At 56.4% G+C, this 13,903-nt stretch overlaps 2 protein-coding genes across 2 annotated transcripts; both read left to right on the top strand.

The window, feature by feature from the left end:
* The first annotated feature begins 9 nt into the window (after positions 1-9).
* On the top strand, positions 10-4,183 carry FOXRED1 (FAD dependent oxidoreductase domain containing 1). The gene is made up of 10 exons (XM_074559391.1): positions 10-178; positions 841-1,085; positions 1,205-1,315; positions 1,393-1,511; positions 1,598-1,692; positions 1,863-1,964; positions 2,042-2,109; positions 2,190-2,338; positions 3,091-3,220; positions 3,296-4,183. Exons 1-10 carry the CDS (start codon positions 25-27, stop codon positions 3,653-3,655), a joined length of 1,533 nt encoding a protein of 510 aa, XP_074415492.1. The 5' UTR covers positions 10-24; the 3' UTR covers positions 3,656-4,183.
* Positions 4,184-5,416: 1,233 nt separating this feature from the next.
* EI24 (EI24 autophagy associated transmembrane protein) lies at positions 5,417-13,693 on the top strand. Its single transcript, XM_074559447.1, has 11 exons — positions 5,417-5,555; positions 6,451-6,597; positions 8,350-8,495; positions 9,674-9,734; positions 10,734-10,800; positions 11,185-11,309; positions 11,526-11,645; positions 11,724-11,835; positions 12,576-12,687; positions 12,785-12,859; positions 12,974-13,693. The coding sequence occupies exons 2-11, from the start codon at positions 6,556-6,558 to the stop codon at positions 13,143-13,145; spliced, it is 1,032 nt and encodes a 343-aa protein (XP_074415548.1). The 5' UTR covers positions 5,417-5,555; positions 6,451-6,555; the 3' UTR covers positions 13,146-13,693.
* The last annotated feature ends 210 nt before the right edge of the window (positions 13,694-13,903 follow it).

Raw genomic sequence — 13,903 nt, 5'->3', positions numbered from 1 at the left:
GGCCACAGGAAAGGGGGCGGGACCATGCTGCGATGGGGGCGCGCTCTGCGCGCGCGGGGAGCGGGGGGGTTGGGGGGGGGCACCCCGGAACCGGGGAGAGTCCCGGTATGGACCCCGGTATGGGGCCCGGGCCGCCCCCTCCGCACCGCGGCTCCGCTCAGCTCCGACTTCTTCCGCGGTGAGAGCCCGAGGGATCCCCAGCACCGCACCGGGGATTTGGGGGACACGAGGGGAAGGACACGGGAAGAATGGAGGGAGGGTCGGGGTGTGGATGGCAGGGAATGGGGAGGGGGGCAGATAAATTGGGGTGTCCCAGGGAACGGAGGGGTTGCTGGGGTGTGAGGATGTACGGCGGGGTCGGGATTGCTGGAAACGGGGGGCGCTGGGAATGGGGGGAGCTGGGAATGGGGGGCGCTGGGAATGGGGTCGCTGGGGTGGTTGCGGTCCGTATGGGAGCGTGCCAGAGGGGCCTGGAGTGATCCCTGGGGGCTGCGGGGATGGCAGGGGGCCCTGCTGGCGCTGGGGAGAGTTGGGCGGCCGGGGGTCTCAGAGGGGACTGGGGGGTTCCGCCAGGCCCAGGGGACACTGGAGGGGGTCCTGGTGGAGGTCTCGGGTGATTCCCAGAGTGGACTGTGGACTCCCAGCGGGAGGCACTGGTGTCATTCCAGGTCACTGGAAGCGTTCTGGTGGTTCACAGAGTGCTCGGGGCGTTTTCCTGGTCACCCGGGGGGAGCCTGAGGGGTATCCTGGGAATGTCCCGGAGGGGTCCCGGGGGGGGCAGAGGTACCGGGGGCTGCCGGCCGTGCCCCCTCAGGCTCAGCAGCCCCCGCTCCGCCGCAGAGCTGGGGCAGACCCTGGAGCGCATGGCGCAGACCCTGCGGGACCAGCTGCCGGCCTCACGGAGCGGCGGGCGCGGCTGGGTCCCCCCGGGCACCCTCCCCGACCCCCGGCCCCCCGACGAGGCCGACGTGGTGGTGGTGGGCGGCGGCGTGGTGGGCTGGTCCGTGGCCTACTGGCTGAAGGTGCTGGAGGGCTGGTGGCGGCGGCACGGCATGAGGGTGCTCGTGGTGGAGCGGGACCCCACGGTGAGACACCCCGCCCAGGGCAGGCTGTGGCCCTGGGGAGCCCCCTGAACCCCTTCTGTTCTGGGGATTCAGAGCCTTCAGTATCAGTATGAGTGCCTTTGGGTATTTATATCCTTCAGTATTCCAGAGCCTCCACAGTGCTGTCGGCGGGGGGGATCCGGCAGCAGTTTTCCCTCCCGGAAAATATCCAAATGTCCCGATTCTCTGCCAGCTTCCTCCGCAACATCAATGTACGTGGGGTTAGATGGGCCGGGGATAATCTGGGGAGTCCAGCCCCGCTCACTGTGGTCCCCCTGTCCCCTTACAGGAGTACCTTGGGGTGCCGAATGAGCCCCCCATCGACATCCAGTTCCGGCCTGGGGGGTACCTGTTCCTCGCATCCCCCCAGAACGCTGCTGCCCTCGAGGCTGCCGTGCAGCTGCAGAGGTGGGGGACACACATGGGACCTTCCCAGGGGGGCTTCAGGGCCTGGGGGTCATCCTGACCCTCCTCCACATGTTGGCCATCTACAGGGATGAAGGGGCACAGGTGACCTTGCTGTCCCCCACCCAGCTGAAGGAGAAATACCCCTGGATGAACACAGAGGATGTGGCTGTGGCGTCCTATGGTATGTGGGAGGATGGGGGAGGGCATGGAGACCCCCCTCAACATCCATCCTCATCCTCCTGCTGCATCCTTCATCCTGGCTGTATTTATGGAAGGGGCGGTCCGGCCCCCCACAGTGCATGTATTGGGGGGGGGTCACACAGGAGTTTCCCCCCGTGTTTCCCTGCCCAGGTCTGGAGGATGAAGGCTGGTTCGACCCCTGGACCCTCCTCAACGCTTTCCGGCGCAAAGCCACGTCCCTGGGAGTGCAGAGCTGCTCCGGGGAGGTGCGAGGTGAGGGATGGGGGTGCACAGCGAGGCTTCCCCCCTGCCACCCCCAGGAGCCCCCACCTGACCCCAAAACCCTCCAGCTTTTGTCACCTCGACCAACTACATGATGGCGTCAGCGCCGGCGTCTGCGCGCATCAAATACGTCCACGTGAGTGTGTGTGCCCCCCCGGCTCCCCAGAGTGCCTGTGACCCCCCTGCAGCCCTGACCCCCCGTCTGTGCCCCCCCAGGTGCACATGCCAGACAGCCTGGAGTACCAGCCCGTGGCCTGTGCCATCGTGGTCAATGCTGCGGGTGCCTGGGCGGGGAAGCTGCTGGAGGCAGAGGGGCTGCCCCGGGGGCTGTGCCAGCCCCCCCTGCCCATCCAGCCCAGGAAGAGGTACTGGGGCTCACCGTGGGACAGCCTGGCAGCCCCCCTCTGCTGGGGCAGCTCTTGGGCTCAGAGTGGGGGCACACCTCAGAACTCGTTTTCAGGGGGTGATGCTCTTGCTGCTGTTTTGGGGGGTACTTCAGCACTGTGTCATGGGGGAGCACCTCAGCACTTTTATTCTGGGGGGTGTCATCCTGGCATCCTCTGTCTTTGAGGGGGTGACATGAACCCTTAGGTGCTATTTTGGGGGATCACAGAATCAGATACACATCCCAGCACCCACCACCCTCTGCAGGGGATGTTGAGCTTCCTCAGTTTGTTATTTGCAAGTCTTGAGTCTTGCATCCTGGAGCTCCCATTATTCCTCAAGTGTCCCCAGCCCCACTGTCCCCATTATGTCACTATACTTCCAATCCCAGTGTCCCCATTATCCCCCTCAGTGTCACCTATTGCCTCCCCCAGCCCCAGTATCCACAGTATTCCCAATACTCCCATTATTCCCCCAGTGCCCCCAGCTCGATTACCCCCACAGTACTTTAATTATCCCCCCAGTCCTATTACCCCCACAGTACTTCAATTATCCCCCCAGTGCCCACAGCCCCTCCAGTGTGCCTAGGAGTGACGTGACCCCTCAATGTTATTTTTTTGGGGAGGACAAACATCTCTACATCCCAGCCCCACTGCACCATACTGGGGGGCAAGAGGAGCACCTCTCACACTCTGTTTGAGAGGAGCACCTCTCACACTCACACATTCCCCAGGTATGTGTTCACCTGGCACTGCCCCAATGGCCCTGGCTCCTCCTGCCCCTTCGTCATCGACACCTCTGGTGCTTATTTCCGTCCGGATGGCGCTGCTGGGAACTACCTGGGCGGGATGAGCCCCTCTGAGGTGAGCCCCTGGGGTCCCCTCAAATCTCTCACCCCCCTGTTCCTTATCAGACACCCCCAGCTTATCCTTTTCCAGGAGGAAGAGCCGGATCCCAGCGATCTCTCGGTGGATCACAATTATTTCCAGGAGCAGATCTGGCCCCACCTGGCTCAGCGTGTCCCAGCCTTTGAATCCCTGAAGGTCAGGGGCTCTTGGGCAGGGTACTACGACTACAACACCTTCGACCAGAACCCGGTGCTGGGCCCACACCCCCGGCTGGAGAACCTGTTCTCAGCTGCGGGGTTCAGTGGGCACGGGCTGCAGCACGCGCCGGCCGCGGGCAGGGCCCTGGCCGAGCTGCTGCTCAGGGGCCGCTACGAGACCCTGGACCTGCGCAGGCTGGGCTGGGACAGGCTGCTGGATGGGGAGCCCCTGCGGGAGCTCGGCGTGGTCTGATGGGGGCGGGGAGGGGGGAACTGAGGCACAGCCCTGGACCCCCTCCCCAGGCCAGAGGTGGTGTCTTATAGGAATAAAATGGATGTATGGATGATGAGTGTGCCAGAGAATTAATGGGGTCCATGCCTGCCATGCTCCCTCCACTGGGGCTACCAGTATCCTCCCAGTATCCTCAGTTCTAATGTCCCCACTGACACCTTCCACAACTTCAGTGTCCTCACTACACTCCATTCCATCCCAGTATCCCTGTTATGTTCCTGCACCCGTAGTCCCCAGTATCCCATAGTGTGACTTATTCCTCCCCAGTATCCCGCAGTGCCTCCCTAATCCCATTATCCTCACAGTGTCCCATTGTCCCCATTATCTGGTGCTCCAATCCCCTCCAGCCCCAGTACCCCCATTACATTCCTACCCTCCAGATCCAGTGTCCATGTTATTCCCCCAGTGTCCCTCGCTGTCCCCACAGTGTCCCCTCTAACCCCCATTTCCCCCACTGTGGTATTCACATTCTCTGAACAGAGAGAGACATAATTCTCTCCCAGGATTTTTCCTAGGGAAGGCAGTGAGAGAGAAGAAGGAAAACAATTAGCTCTACTTGCTGCTCCTGTTTGGCACACGTGAAATGTGTTATGGAGATTATTTATCAAGAGTGATTTGTTAATTGGACCAGTGATGGTTGTTTGGACTGATTGACCAATTGGGTCTAAGCTGTGTCGTGACTGTCTGGAAAGGATCACGGGTTTTTCTTTAGTGTAGTTTAGTACAGAGTATAGTACAGTATATAATGTAATATAATATAGCTTAATAAAGCTTCTCTTCAGCCTTCTGAATCTTGGAGTCAGAGCACAATATTCCCCAGCTGGGTGACGCCTGCATCCATACCCCCAGTGCTTCCATCATGATCCAGTGCCCTCAATATTCCCCCAGTGCCTCCAGCCCCAGTATCCTCAGTATCCCCACAGCAGTCCTGCAGAGTCCCCATCTCCAGTGCCCCCATTATCCCCAGTATCCCCTCATTATCTGCCCCAGTGTCCCCAGCTGCATTATGCCCATTACCTGCTCCAGTGTTCCCATTATCTCCCCAGTGTCCCCAGCCCCCAGTGTTCCCACAGTGCCCCAGCCCCAGTATGCCCATTCATTCCCCCAGGTATCCCCAGTATCCCCACAGAGTTCCCAGTGCCCCCAGCCCCAGTATGCCCATTCATTCCCCCAGGTATCCCCAGTATGCCCATTTCCCCAAGTATTTCCAGTATCTACGCGTTGCCCCAGCTTCAGTAACCCCTCAGTGTTTCCAGTGCCCCTGGCTCCAGTATGCCCATTCCCCAGTACGCCCATTACCCCCAGTATCTCCCCAGTGTTCCCAGTACGCCCATTCTCCCCCAGTATCCCCCCGGTATTCCCAGTGTCCCCCCAGTGTTCCCAGTACTCCCATTCCCCCCAGTATCCCCCCGGTATTCCCAGTGTCCCCCCAGTGTTCCCAGTACTCCCATTCCCCCCAGTATCCCCACAGTATTCCCAGTATCTCCCCAGTGTTCCCAGTACGCCCATTCCCCCCAGTATCCCCACAGTATTCCCAGTATCTCCCCAGTGTTCCCAATTCCCTTCCCTGTGCATGTGGCGCCCTCTGGCGGCGGGCGGCAGCAGCGCGCACGCGCACCTGCATTCAGGGCAGAGGGGTCCGCATTGGGCTTTGGCGCATGCGCAGTTGAGGCAGTGGGCGATACCGGAGGGTGGTGGGCGGTGCCCGGCTATGGGCGTGTCCCATGGGTGGGCGGGGCGAGCGTCGGCGAGGGGGGGGCCGCGGCAGTGCGTGTGCGCGGTGCGCGCGGCGCATGCGCGGTGGGCGCGGCCGGGCCGTGTGAGCCGGGCCCGTCCCGCCGTGCGCCCCCGGCCGGCCCCGGTGAGTGCGGGGGAACCGGGGGGCCGGGGGCGGCGTGCGGAGACACGCGCGGGGGGCACCGCCGGGATCCGCGGCCTTCCCGGCCCAAAACCCCCCGGGGGCGCTGGGCACTGCGGGGGCGCCCTGAGGGCATTTGGGAGCTGTCCCCTTCGAACACCGTGTGGGAGGCTGTGGGAACAGCCCGGGGTGAAGCGCGGGGCTCCGAACTGAGGGGGGCACGCGGAGGTCCGACAGCCACGGTGGGGTCTGCCTGAGGGTCACCCCTCAGCTGCCAGGGGTGCTGACCCCCAGGTCACCCCCTCACGGGTGCGGACCCCCAGGTCACCCCTCAGCTGCCAGGGGTGCTGACCCCCGGGTTACCCCGGCTGTGAGGGGTGTGGACCCCCAGGTCACCCCCCCATTCCTGTGGGTGCCCTCCTCGGCTGGGTGTTCCTTGACTCGGGTTTTTAGGAGGAAGCTGCCCGTGATTAACTCGGTAACAAATCTGGAGGTCAGTTCTGGTTCCGCAGCTTAGATCCCGGCAGGGTTTGACTCACAATAACCAAAACAAACCCGTCTTTAAAATGATTTTAAACTGTTTGCGTCCCGCGGCTGCAGCAGCAGCAGCGCTGCCATGCCGGGGTTGGTGACTTCAGCTGCTCCAGCGCTGCCTGGAGGATTGAGAGGTTTGCATCCTGCTGGGAAAGCACGAGTTTTGGTAGCTGCTGGTTTATGAGGCTGATTTTCTTTCTCTGGTGGTTTCCAAGAGCTGTTCCTCCAGCCCTGGGCTCTCTGGGTCCATTCCCTGGCCTGTTGGAGGGTGGCAATCCTGTTGGCAGTCAGCGGGGTGTGCCTGGCCCTGGCATTCCCGGCCAGCCCGGTGTCACCAGCTGTGCCCTGTGTGTTCTCTCCGCAGGCTCCTCCGTTTCCCGTCTCTCCAGGATGAGAGAGGCCTGGGCCCGGCTCTCCCCCTCTCCCTGTAGTTGATAGTTTGGGAAGCAGAGGTGATGCTGGAGTCGAGATGGCCGACAGCGTGAGAATCTTCCTTCATGACCTCGTCAGGGTGAGGCTCCTGGGCTGCTCCTGCTGCTTTGGGAGCGCCCTCCCTCCTGTGGCATTGCTTTTCTGCTCTTTCAGTGCAGATTTTGGGAGTTAATAAAAGTTGAAAGAGTCTCCCTGGTGTAAGTCTTGTGGAGACTGCACTGGCTGAGACATGGGGTGAGTCTGTGCAGGGATTCCTTCCAGGATTTCTGTGTTTGGATAAAATCAGGTGCACAATTGGTGTGCAGCTGGTTCTTGGTGACTTTTCTCCAGGTGTATTTCAGTATTGTTGTGTGATGTGTCTATTGCAAAGGGCTCAGTGTTTGCTGAACTTTTCCAAGGAAGGAAAAGGGTCTCCAGGTGTATTTCAGCCCTGTTGTGTGATGTGTCTATTGCAAAGGGCTCAGTGTTTGCTGCTGAACCTCTGACAAATTTCCTTTGGGCACAAATTAATGAAAAATCACAATAATATCAATAATAATATTGATAATATTGACACACCTCTGTCTCCCTGTGCTGTTTTCCTCTTCTTCCCTGTGTATTGTTATATATTGTAATCTTATAATTAATAATAATTATAAGATTACAATATATAACAAGACACAAAGTTTATAATATATTTTAATATAGAGTGTATAATATTGTGTATAATTTAATAATAATAACAATAATAAATGAATGTCTGTGGCCACAGCAGCTCTGTCCCAGCAGTAAGGTCTGTGTCACCTCATTGTTCCCACCCTGTCTTCCATCACCCAGGGTTAAATACAGGCTAAAAGCTCTCATGCTGTGTCACTGAGCAATAACTCATGCTCAGAAATAACTCTGTTTGGGAAACAGACAAAGGTTTGATCAAAGTCCTATGGCCACAGCCTAAAAGCAGGAGTTGTGTCATTTCCCAGGGCTCCTACACAGCCTGGGCCAGGGATATGAATTTGAGATTGGAATTTATCCTCTTTGGGCAAGAACTCTGTGATCCCAACCAGGGTGGTGACACCATCCTGGCTCATCCTTAGGATCTTTATTTTAAAGGGAAATTGTGATTACAGTGGATATGGGATCACCTGGAGCTGGGAATAATGGGACAGGATCCCAGAGGGGTTTGGGTTGGAAGGGACCTTTAAGTCTTTCTCATTCCTTGTCCCTGCCAAGGGCAGGGGCACCTTCCACTCTCCCAGGGTGCTCCAAGCCCCATCCAGCCTGGCCTTGGGCACTTCCAGGGATGGGACAGCCACAAATTCTCTGGACAAGCCAAGTCCTGAGAGGCAGCTCTGCAAATATGCCAAACATGCAGTAAGGGAAAACTTCTGGGCACTGTTATTAACAGGCATGGATGTGGCTGGTGGGAGGAATTTTCTGAGATGAGGACAGATGCTTTTATTTGTGAAGGTATAAGCATCAAACTCACAGCATACTCTGAGACTTCACACATCCCAAAGATTGGTGTAATTCCATTTTACTGGCCTCAGAAAGCTGGCAGGGGATGAGGGGCTTCCTGCCAGCCAAGGCTGGGAGAGATCAGACTCTGATTTTTTGCCAGGGTTTTAAATAGTGCAGATTGGAAGAGAATTGCACCTTTACAGATAAAATTACTGCTGGTCACAGAGATGCTGGGACGTGCAGTGATTTGGGTCACTGGGCCATGGAACAGAGGTGGTGCTGCTGCTCCAGCTGGGCCCAAGCAGCCAGGGAGTGAGGCCAGCCATGGCACCAGCAGGGTTTGCATGGCCTGGCTCAGCCACATGCCATTGCTCCTCTCTCCTCATGCCCACAGGGAATCAAGGACTCCATCTGGGGCATCTGCACCATCTCCAAGCTGGATGCCCGGATCCAGCAGAAAAGGGAAGAGCAGAGGCGCAGGAGAGCCAACAGTGCACTCGCCCAGCGGAGGTTTCACATGGAAGAGAAGAAGCAAGAGAAGTGAGTGTGGGTGTGGCTGCTCACAAATGGGGTAATTCCCTTCTCCTCTGGCAGCCAGAGCCAATAAATGGGAACACGTGGTATGAAACTCCCTTTTTGCACTGTGTCATGGAGCCAGAGCTGTTACCAGGAGATAAGGAGTCAGACCTTTTATGTTGTTTGATAATCAGTTTGAATTACCACTGAAAGAACATGGATTTATGGGTTTCTTTTCCTACTGAATCCTCCTGCTATCCCAGATCCATTGTTGGTGCTGGTAATTGTGGGATCAGGGAAGAAACAGCAGCTTGGATCCAGTGTCCACATGAGTTTGTTTTTTCCTCAGCCCTGCTGTGTTTTGTGGAGTTTGGAGCTGCAGTGGCTCTGGAAATGCCAGAATTATCCCCATGCAGGAGCAAACAGCCTCTGTTCCCATGTCTGACTCCCAGACCATGCCAGGATGTCTCTGCTGCCCTGATGGCACTGGGCTGGCACTCACACAGGGGTTTTGGGCAGTAATGCACATTCTGAGACATATTTACCAATTATCGTGGCTGAAAGGTGAAAGAAAATTCTCCCATGATCCTGATACCTCTCAGGGGTCTCTGCAGCTTCACATCTGGGCTGCCTCTGAAGGAAAATATAACTTTTTTGTTATTGTTGTTTATATAAATAGCTGAATTTTGGTGGTTTTCTTTATAGCAAAACCATTCTGGTGTCAAGAGCTGACTGGGAAAGTGCTGCAGAGTCCCACAGAGCTGCTCTTGCAGGTCCATGTAGACACCAAAACCATCCTGAGCTGAAACAGCCCCTTCTGAAACCAAAACATGCCCAAAATGTCCCAGTTTTATTGTGGCAAGAGTTTGGGGAGAACAAAGCCTGAGATCTACAACATGTGCTTAAAAATCTGGAAGAAAGCTTTGCTTTTCTTCTGTTTCAGTGCAGATTTTGGGAGTTAATAAAAGTTGAGTCTCCCTGGTGTGAGTCTTGTAGAGACTGCCCTGGCTGGGACACGGTGTGAATCTGTGCAGGGATTCCTTCCAGGATTTCTGTGTTAGGATAAAATCAGGTGCACAATTGGTGTGCAGCTGGTTCTTGCTGACTTTTCCAAGGTGTCCAAAACGTGGGGCAGGAGCAGTTGGCCCCTGTGAGGGAGCATTTATCAGGTGCTGGGACATTAACACACCTCTCTCCCACAGTGAACCCCGGATAGTGAGCCGCATATTTCAGTGTTGTGCCTGGAATGGAGGTGTCTTCTGGGTATGTGGAGATTCTTATTTATTACAGTTTTTATTTTAAAACCCATGTGCTGCTCCAGCCCTTCTAGGCTGTGAGTGGTGGCAGCAGGAATTTTTGGGAACCATCACATTCCCATCCCAATGCTGGATTTTAAGGGATACAGGACCACAGATTTATTCAAGAGACCCACAAATGAAACTCAAGCTGCTTTTCCAAGTCTTTGAAACTTCTCTCCTCTTGAACATTCAATTCCTGCTTTGCTGCAGCCTGGGATACTGTTTTGTCTGTTGGATATTGACATCTTAAAGACATTTCCTCAGCTCTGACTTGCTGTGCCTGGTTCATAGGGCTGATCCTTAATGGAGCCGACACTTTATAAATCAAATAACCAAATAAATGGCTTCATTTCCTCATTACACTGGTGCAGAGTACGAGGGATGTGTGATGGTGTTTGCAGGTGTCTTAGGATGGGGGAAGAGATGAGAATGTTGACTCCATGTTTCAGAAGACTTGATTTATTATTTTATGATATATATTATATTAAAACTATACTAAAAGAATAGAAGAAAGGATTTCATCAGAAGGCTGGCTAGGAATAGAAAAAGAAGGAATGATAACAAAGGCTTGTGACTGATGGAGACAGTCTGGACAGCCAGACTGTGATTGGCCATTAATTAGAAACAACCACATGAGACCAATCACAGATGCACCTGTTGCATTCCACAGCAGCAGATAACCATTGCTTACATTTTGTTCCTGAGGCTTCTCAGCTTCTCAGGAGAAAAAAAATCCTAAGGAAAGGATTTTTCAGAAAATATCATGGCTACAGGGATGGGCATGGAAATATCAAAGTGTTCAGCTGTAGATTGTGGCTGCATTTAAACAGAAACCCTTGCTCCTCTGTATTTGTGGGTTGCTGGGGGAGGAGAGGCACATGTGCCTTGGATGTGTAGCCACCACAGGAGCACAAGATGCCCGTGCAGTGCCTCACTGAGGGCCCTTGTTTGTCTTTCCCTGCAGCTGAGTCTCTTCTTGTTCTACCGAGTGTTCATCCCCGTCCTTCAGTCGGTCACGGCGCAGATCATCGGTGGGTGCCTTTCCCCTGGGGGCTCCAGGCTGCTCAGCACCCATGGGAGGGATGAGTTCAGGGTCTTTGTCCCACTGAGCTGTTCCTCACACCTCTGTCTCGTTGTGCTGTTTTCCTCTTCCCAGTACCCACCAATCCCATCATTAATTGTCCAGTGGAAAATCAGGGGTGGATCACTCTGCTGTGCTCTTGGGGGTCTTGCCATTTCATATTTGTCTGTGTGTTTTTGCATTTAAATAAAAATCAACTGGGTGGAAATGTGCTTTTAATTACATTTAGAGGACTAGAGTCAGGAGACTCAACTTTGCTGTTGGCTGTGCCAGGAAGCATTTGGAGGTTCCTACACCAGTTCCTCACGTGTGCCTCTCTGTCTCTCTTCCCAAGGTGACCCTTCCTTACATGGTGATGTCTGGTCCTGGCTGGAATTCATCCTCACCTCCATTTTCAGCGCTCTCTGGGTCCTGCCCCTCTTTGTGCTCAGTAAGGTGGTCAATGCCATCTGGTTTCAGGTGGGTGACAGGAACCTGGGCCCTGCCTTGAGCAAACAGGGGGCGTTTCCTCACTGGGTGGTGTGGGAGCACAGGATGAAATCCTGCCCCAAAACAGGCTCTGGGCATATCCCTGGTGGGCAAAAGCAGCTCAGGAGCATCCCCCTGGGTTTAATTTCCCTGAGGCCCCCATTGCTCTGGAGTTCCTTAGCCTGAAGCCCCTGTCTGTGCTGGCAGGACATCGCAGACCTGGCGTTCGAGGTGTCGGGCAGGAAGCCTCACCCCTTCCCCAGCGTCAGCAAAATCATCGCTGACATGTTGTTCAACCTCCTGCTGCAGGCACTTTTCCTCATCCAGGTGAGACAGCAACCACCCCACAGCTCAAGGGCTGCCCTCCCCCACATCTGAGCATCCCTCTCTGCTTTTCTGTGCCAGGGAATGATCGTGAGCCTGTTCCCCATCGACCTCATTGGGCAGCTGATCAGCCTCCTCCACATGTCGCTGCTCTACTCGCTCTACTGCTTCGAGTACCGCTGGTTCAACAAAGGTGAGCGAGGCTCCTCCTCCCTTCCCCCCCAAAAAGGGGGAGTTTGCCTGGACTGAGCATTTCTCTGCTGAAGGAGCATCCAATTGGGGTGTCAGGCTGAGCTCCCATCAGTTTTTATATGGGCTGAAGGGTAAATGTGGGCCAGCAGAGTGCTCAGGTGGGAAGAAGGCCAGTGGTACCTGGCCTGTACCAGCCCCAGTGTGGGCACAACCCCAGGGCATTGCCTGGGCACTGGTGAGGCCTCAAGTGCTGTGTCCAGTTCTGGAGCCCTCAGGACAAGAAGGACATTGAGGGTCCAGAGCTGGTGAAGAGTGTGGAGCAGCTGGGGGAGCTCAGCCTGAAGAACAGGAGGCTCAGGGAGGTTACTCTGATTCTCCACATGTCCCTGACAGGAGGGGACAGCAGAGGGGTTGGGCTCTGCTCCCACAGAACAAGTGACAGGATGAGAGGATTTGGCTTCAGGCTGTGCTGGGGAGGTTCAGGTTGGAGTTCAGGGTGAATTTCCTCACTGCAAGGGTGGTCAGGCATTGGAAGGGGCTGCCCAGGGAGCTGGTGCAGTCCCATCCCTGGAGTTGTTCAGGAGGTGACCGGATGTGGCACTCAGTGCTCTGGTCTGTGGACACGGTGGGGATTGGTCAAAGGCGGTAACTGGAGGTCCTTTCCAGCCTAATGGCTCAGTGAAGCTGCAGTGAGGGTGTCTCCTCCCCACGGGTTCATTTCCACGGGATTCTCCTTTGCAGGAATTGAAATGCACCAACGGTTGTCCAACATCGAGAGGAACTGGCCCTACTACTTCGGCTTTGGCTTGCCCCTGGCATTTCTCACGGCCATGCAGTCCTCCTACATCATCAGGTGGGAGAGCCACTCTGGCCCCTCCTCCTCCTCTTCTTCCTGACACCCACTGAGTTCCCCTTATTTAATTTTATTTTATTGTGCTTTTCCCTTGCAGCGGTTGCCTCTTCTCCATCCTTTTCCCTCTCTTCATCATCAGCGCCAACGAAGCCAGGACCCCCGGCAAAACCTAGTGAGTATCCTTCATTTCCAGCCACCCACTGACCCCTGTCCAGCACCCCAGTGCTCCCCCAAACCCTGCAGGGGTGTTTGGCATCCAGAGCTGACGGACTCTCTTCCCTTTCAGCCACTTCCAGCTCCGTCTCTTCTCCCTGGTGGTTTTCCTCAGCAACAGACTCTTCCACAAGACCGTTTACCTTCAGTCCGCCCTGAGCGGTGCTTCCTCCTCCCCCTCCTCCTCCTCCTCCTCCTCCTCCTCGCCCTCTCCTGCCAAACACGCGGCTGCTCCGGGGCACTGAGCTGCCCCCAGAGCCCGGGGAGGGGGGACCCCACGGGCTCCTCTGCGCCCCCAACTCCAGGGTCGGGCAGGACCCAGCCTGACCAGGTGTCACTGTCAGCTCTGCGTCTCCCCCTGGAAATTTTTTTGGGGGACAACTCTGGGTTTTTAACACCTTTGTGAGTTTCCAGGAGCCGGGTTGTGCCCTGCGCTTGTTTTATAGTGGACTCTTTTGTACGCCTTTCCCGTGCCATGTCCCCGCTCGGGCCGTGGGTCCCCAGCCCGTCTCCCGTTTTGCCGTTGTGTCCCTCCCGTGTCTCCCCCGTGTCCCTCGTCCCCCTTCCCGCTCCCTCCATCTCCCCTAACTCAGGTCGTGGGAGGGGGGCGGGCATTTCCGGGAGCTCCCGCTGCCGTCGAGCACAGCGTCCCCGTGCCGTGCATGTACCGTTTCTGTCGGGTCGGGGAAGGAACCGGTGACGTTCAGACCCCTTTGGATATTTCGGGCCGGTTTATCAACTTTTCTCTAGTATTTTCACACTGAAACATTAAACGGAGAGACCACGATTCTCAGCCCTTCTGTTGTGCCGCTCTCGTTCTTGCGGGCGGGGCTCCCGGGCCGGGCTCCCCCCGCGCCCACGGTGGTTCCGCCGCCCACGTGGCCAGGCCCCCGCGCTTCCGCTTCCGCCCACGTGACCCGTGCGGCCCCGCCAACCCGGACGGACACGTCACGGCTCGTTCCCCGCCGGCACCGCCCACCTCCCGCTCCACCAATGGGGAGGG

The sequence above is a fragment of the Zonotrichia albicollis genome, chromosome 27 (genome assembly GCF_047830755.1).
Source record: "Zonotrichia albicollis isolate bZonAlb1 chromosome 27, bZonAlb1.hap1, whole genome shotgun sequence".
In the NCBI taxonomy this organism is placed as follows: Eukaryota; Metazoa; Chordata; class Aves; order Passeriformes; family Passerellidae; genus Zonotrichia; species Zonotrichia albicollis.
The sequence above is the reverse complement of the archived record's forward strand: the minus strand, read 5'-3'. Positions and strand labels throughout refer to the sequence as shown.

Bases quoted from the DNA above. Each gene is read 5' to 3' on its own strand.
- EI24 (XM_074559447.1), top strand. From the start codon at position 6,556: ATGGCCGACAGCGTGAGAATCTTCCTTCATGACCTCGTCAGG. The intron at 6,598-8,349 runs GTGAGGCTCCTG...TCATGCCCACAG, and splicing joins TCCTTCATGACCTCGTCAGG to GGAATCAAGGACTCCATCTG. The intron at 11,310-11,525 runs GTGGGTGACAGG...CTGTGCTGGCAG, and splicing joins TCAATGCCATCTGGTTTCAG to GACATCGCAGACCTGGCGTT.
- FOXRED1 (XM_074559391.1), top strand. From the start codon at position 25: ATGCTGCGATGGGGGCGCGCTCTGCGCGCGCGGGGAGCGGGGGGGTTG. The intron at 2,110-2,189 runs GTGAGTGTGTGT...GTGCCCCCCCAG, and splicing joins CGCGCATCAAATACGTCCAC to GTGCACATGCCAGACAGCCT. The intron at 3,221-3,295 runs GTGAGCCCCTGG...ATCCTTTTCCAG, and splicing joins GCGGGATGAGCCCCTCTGAG to GAGGAAGAGCCGGATCCCAG.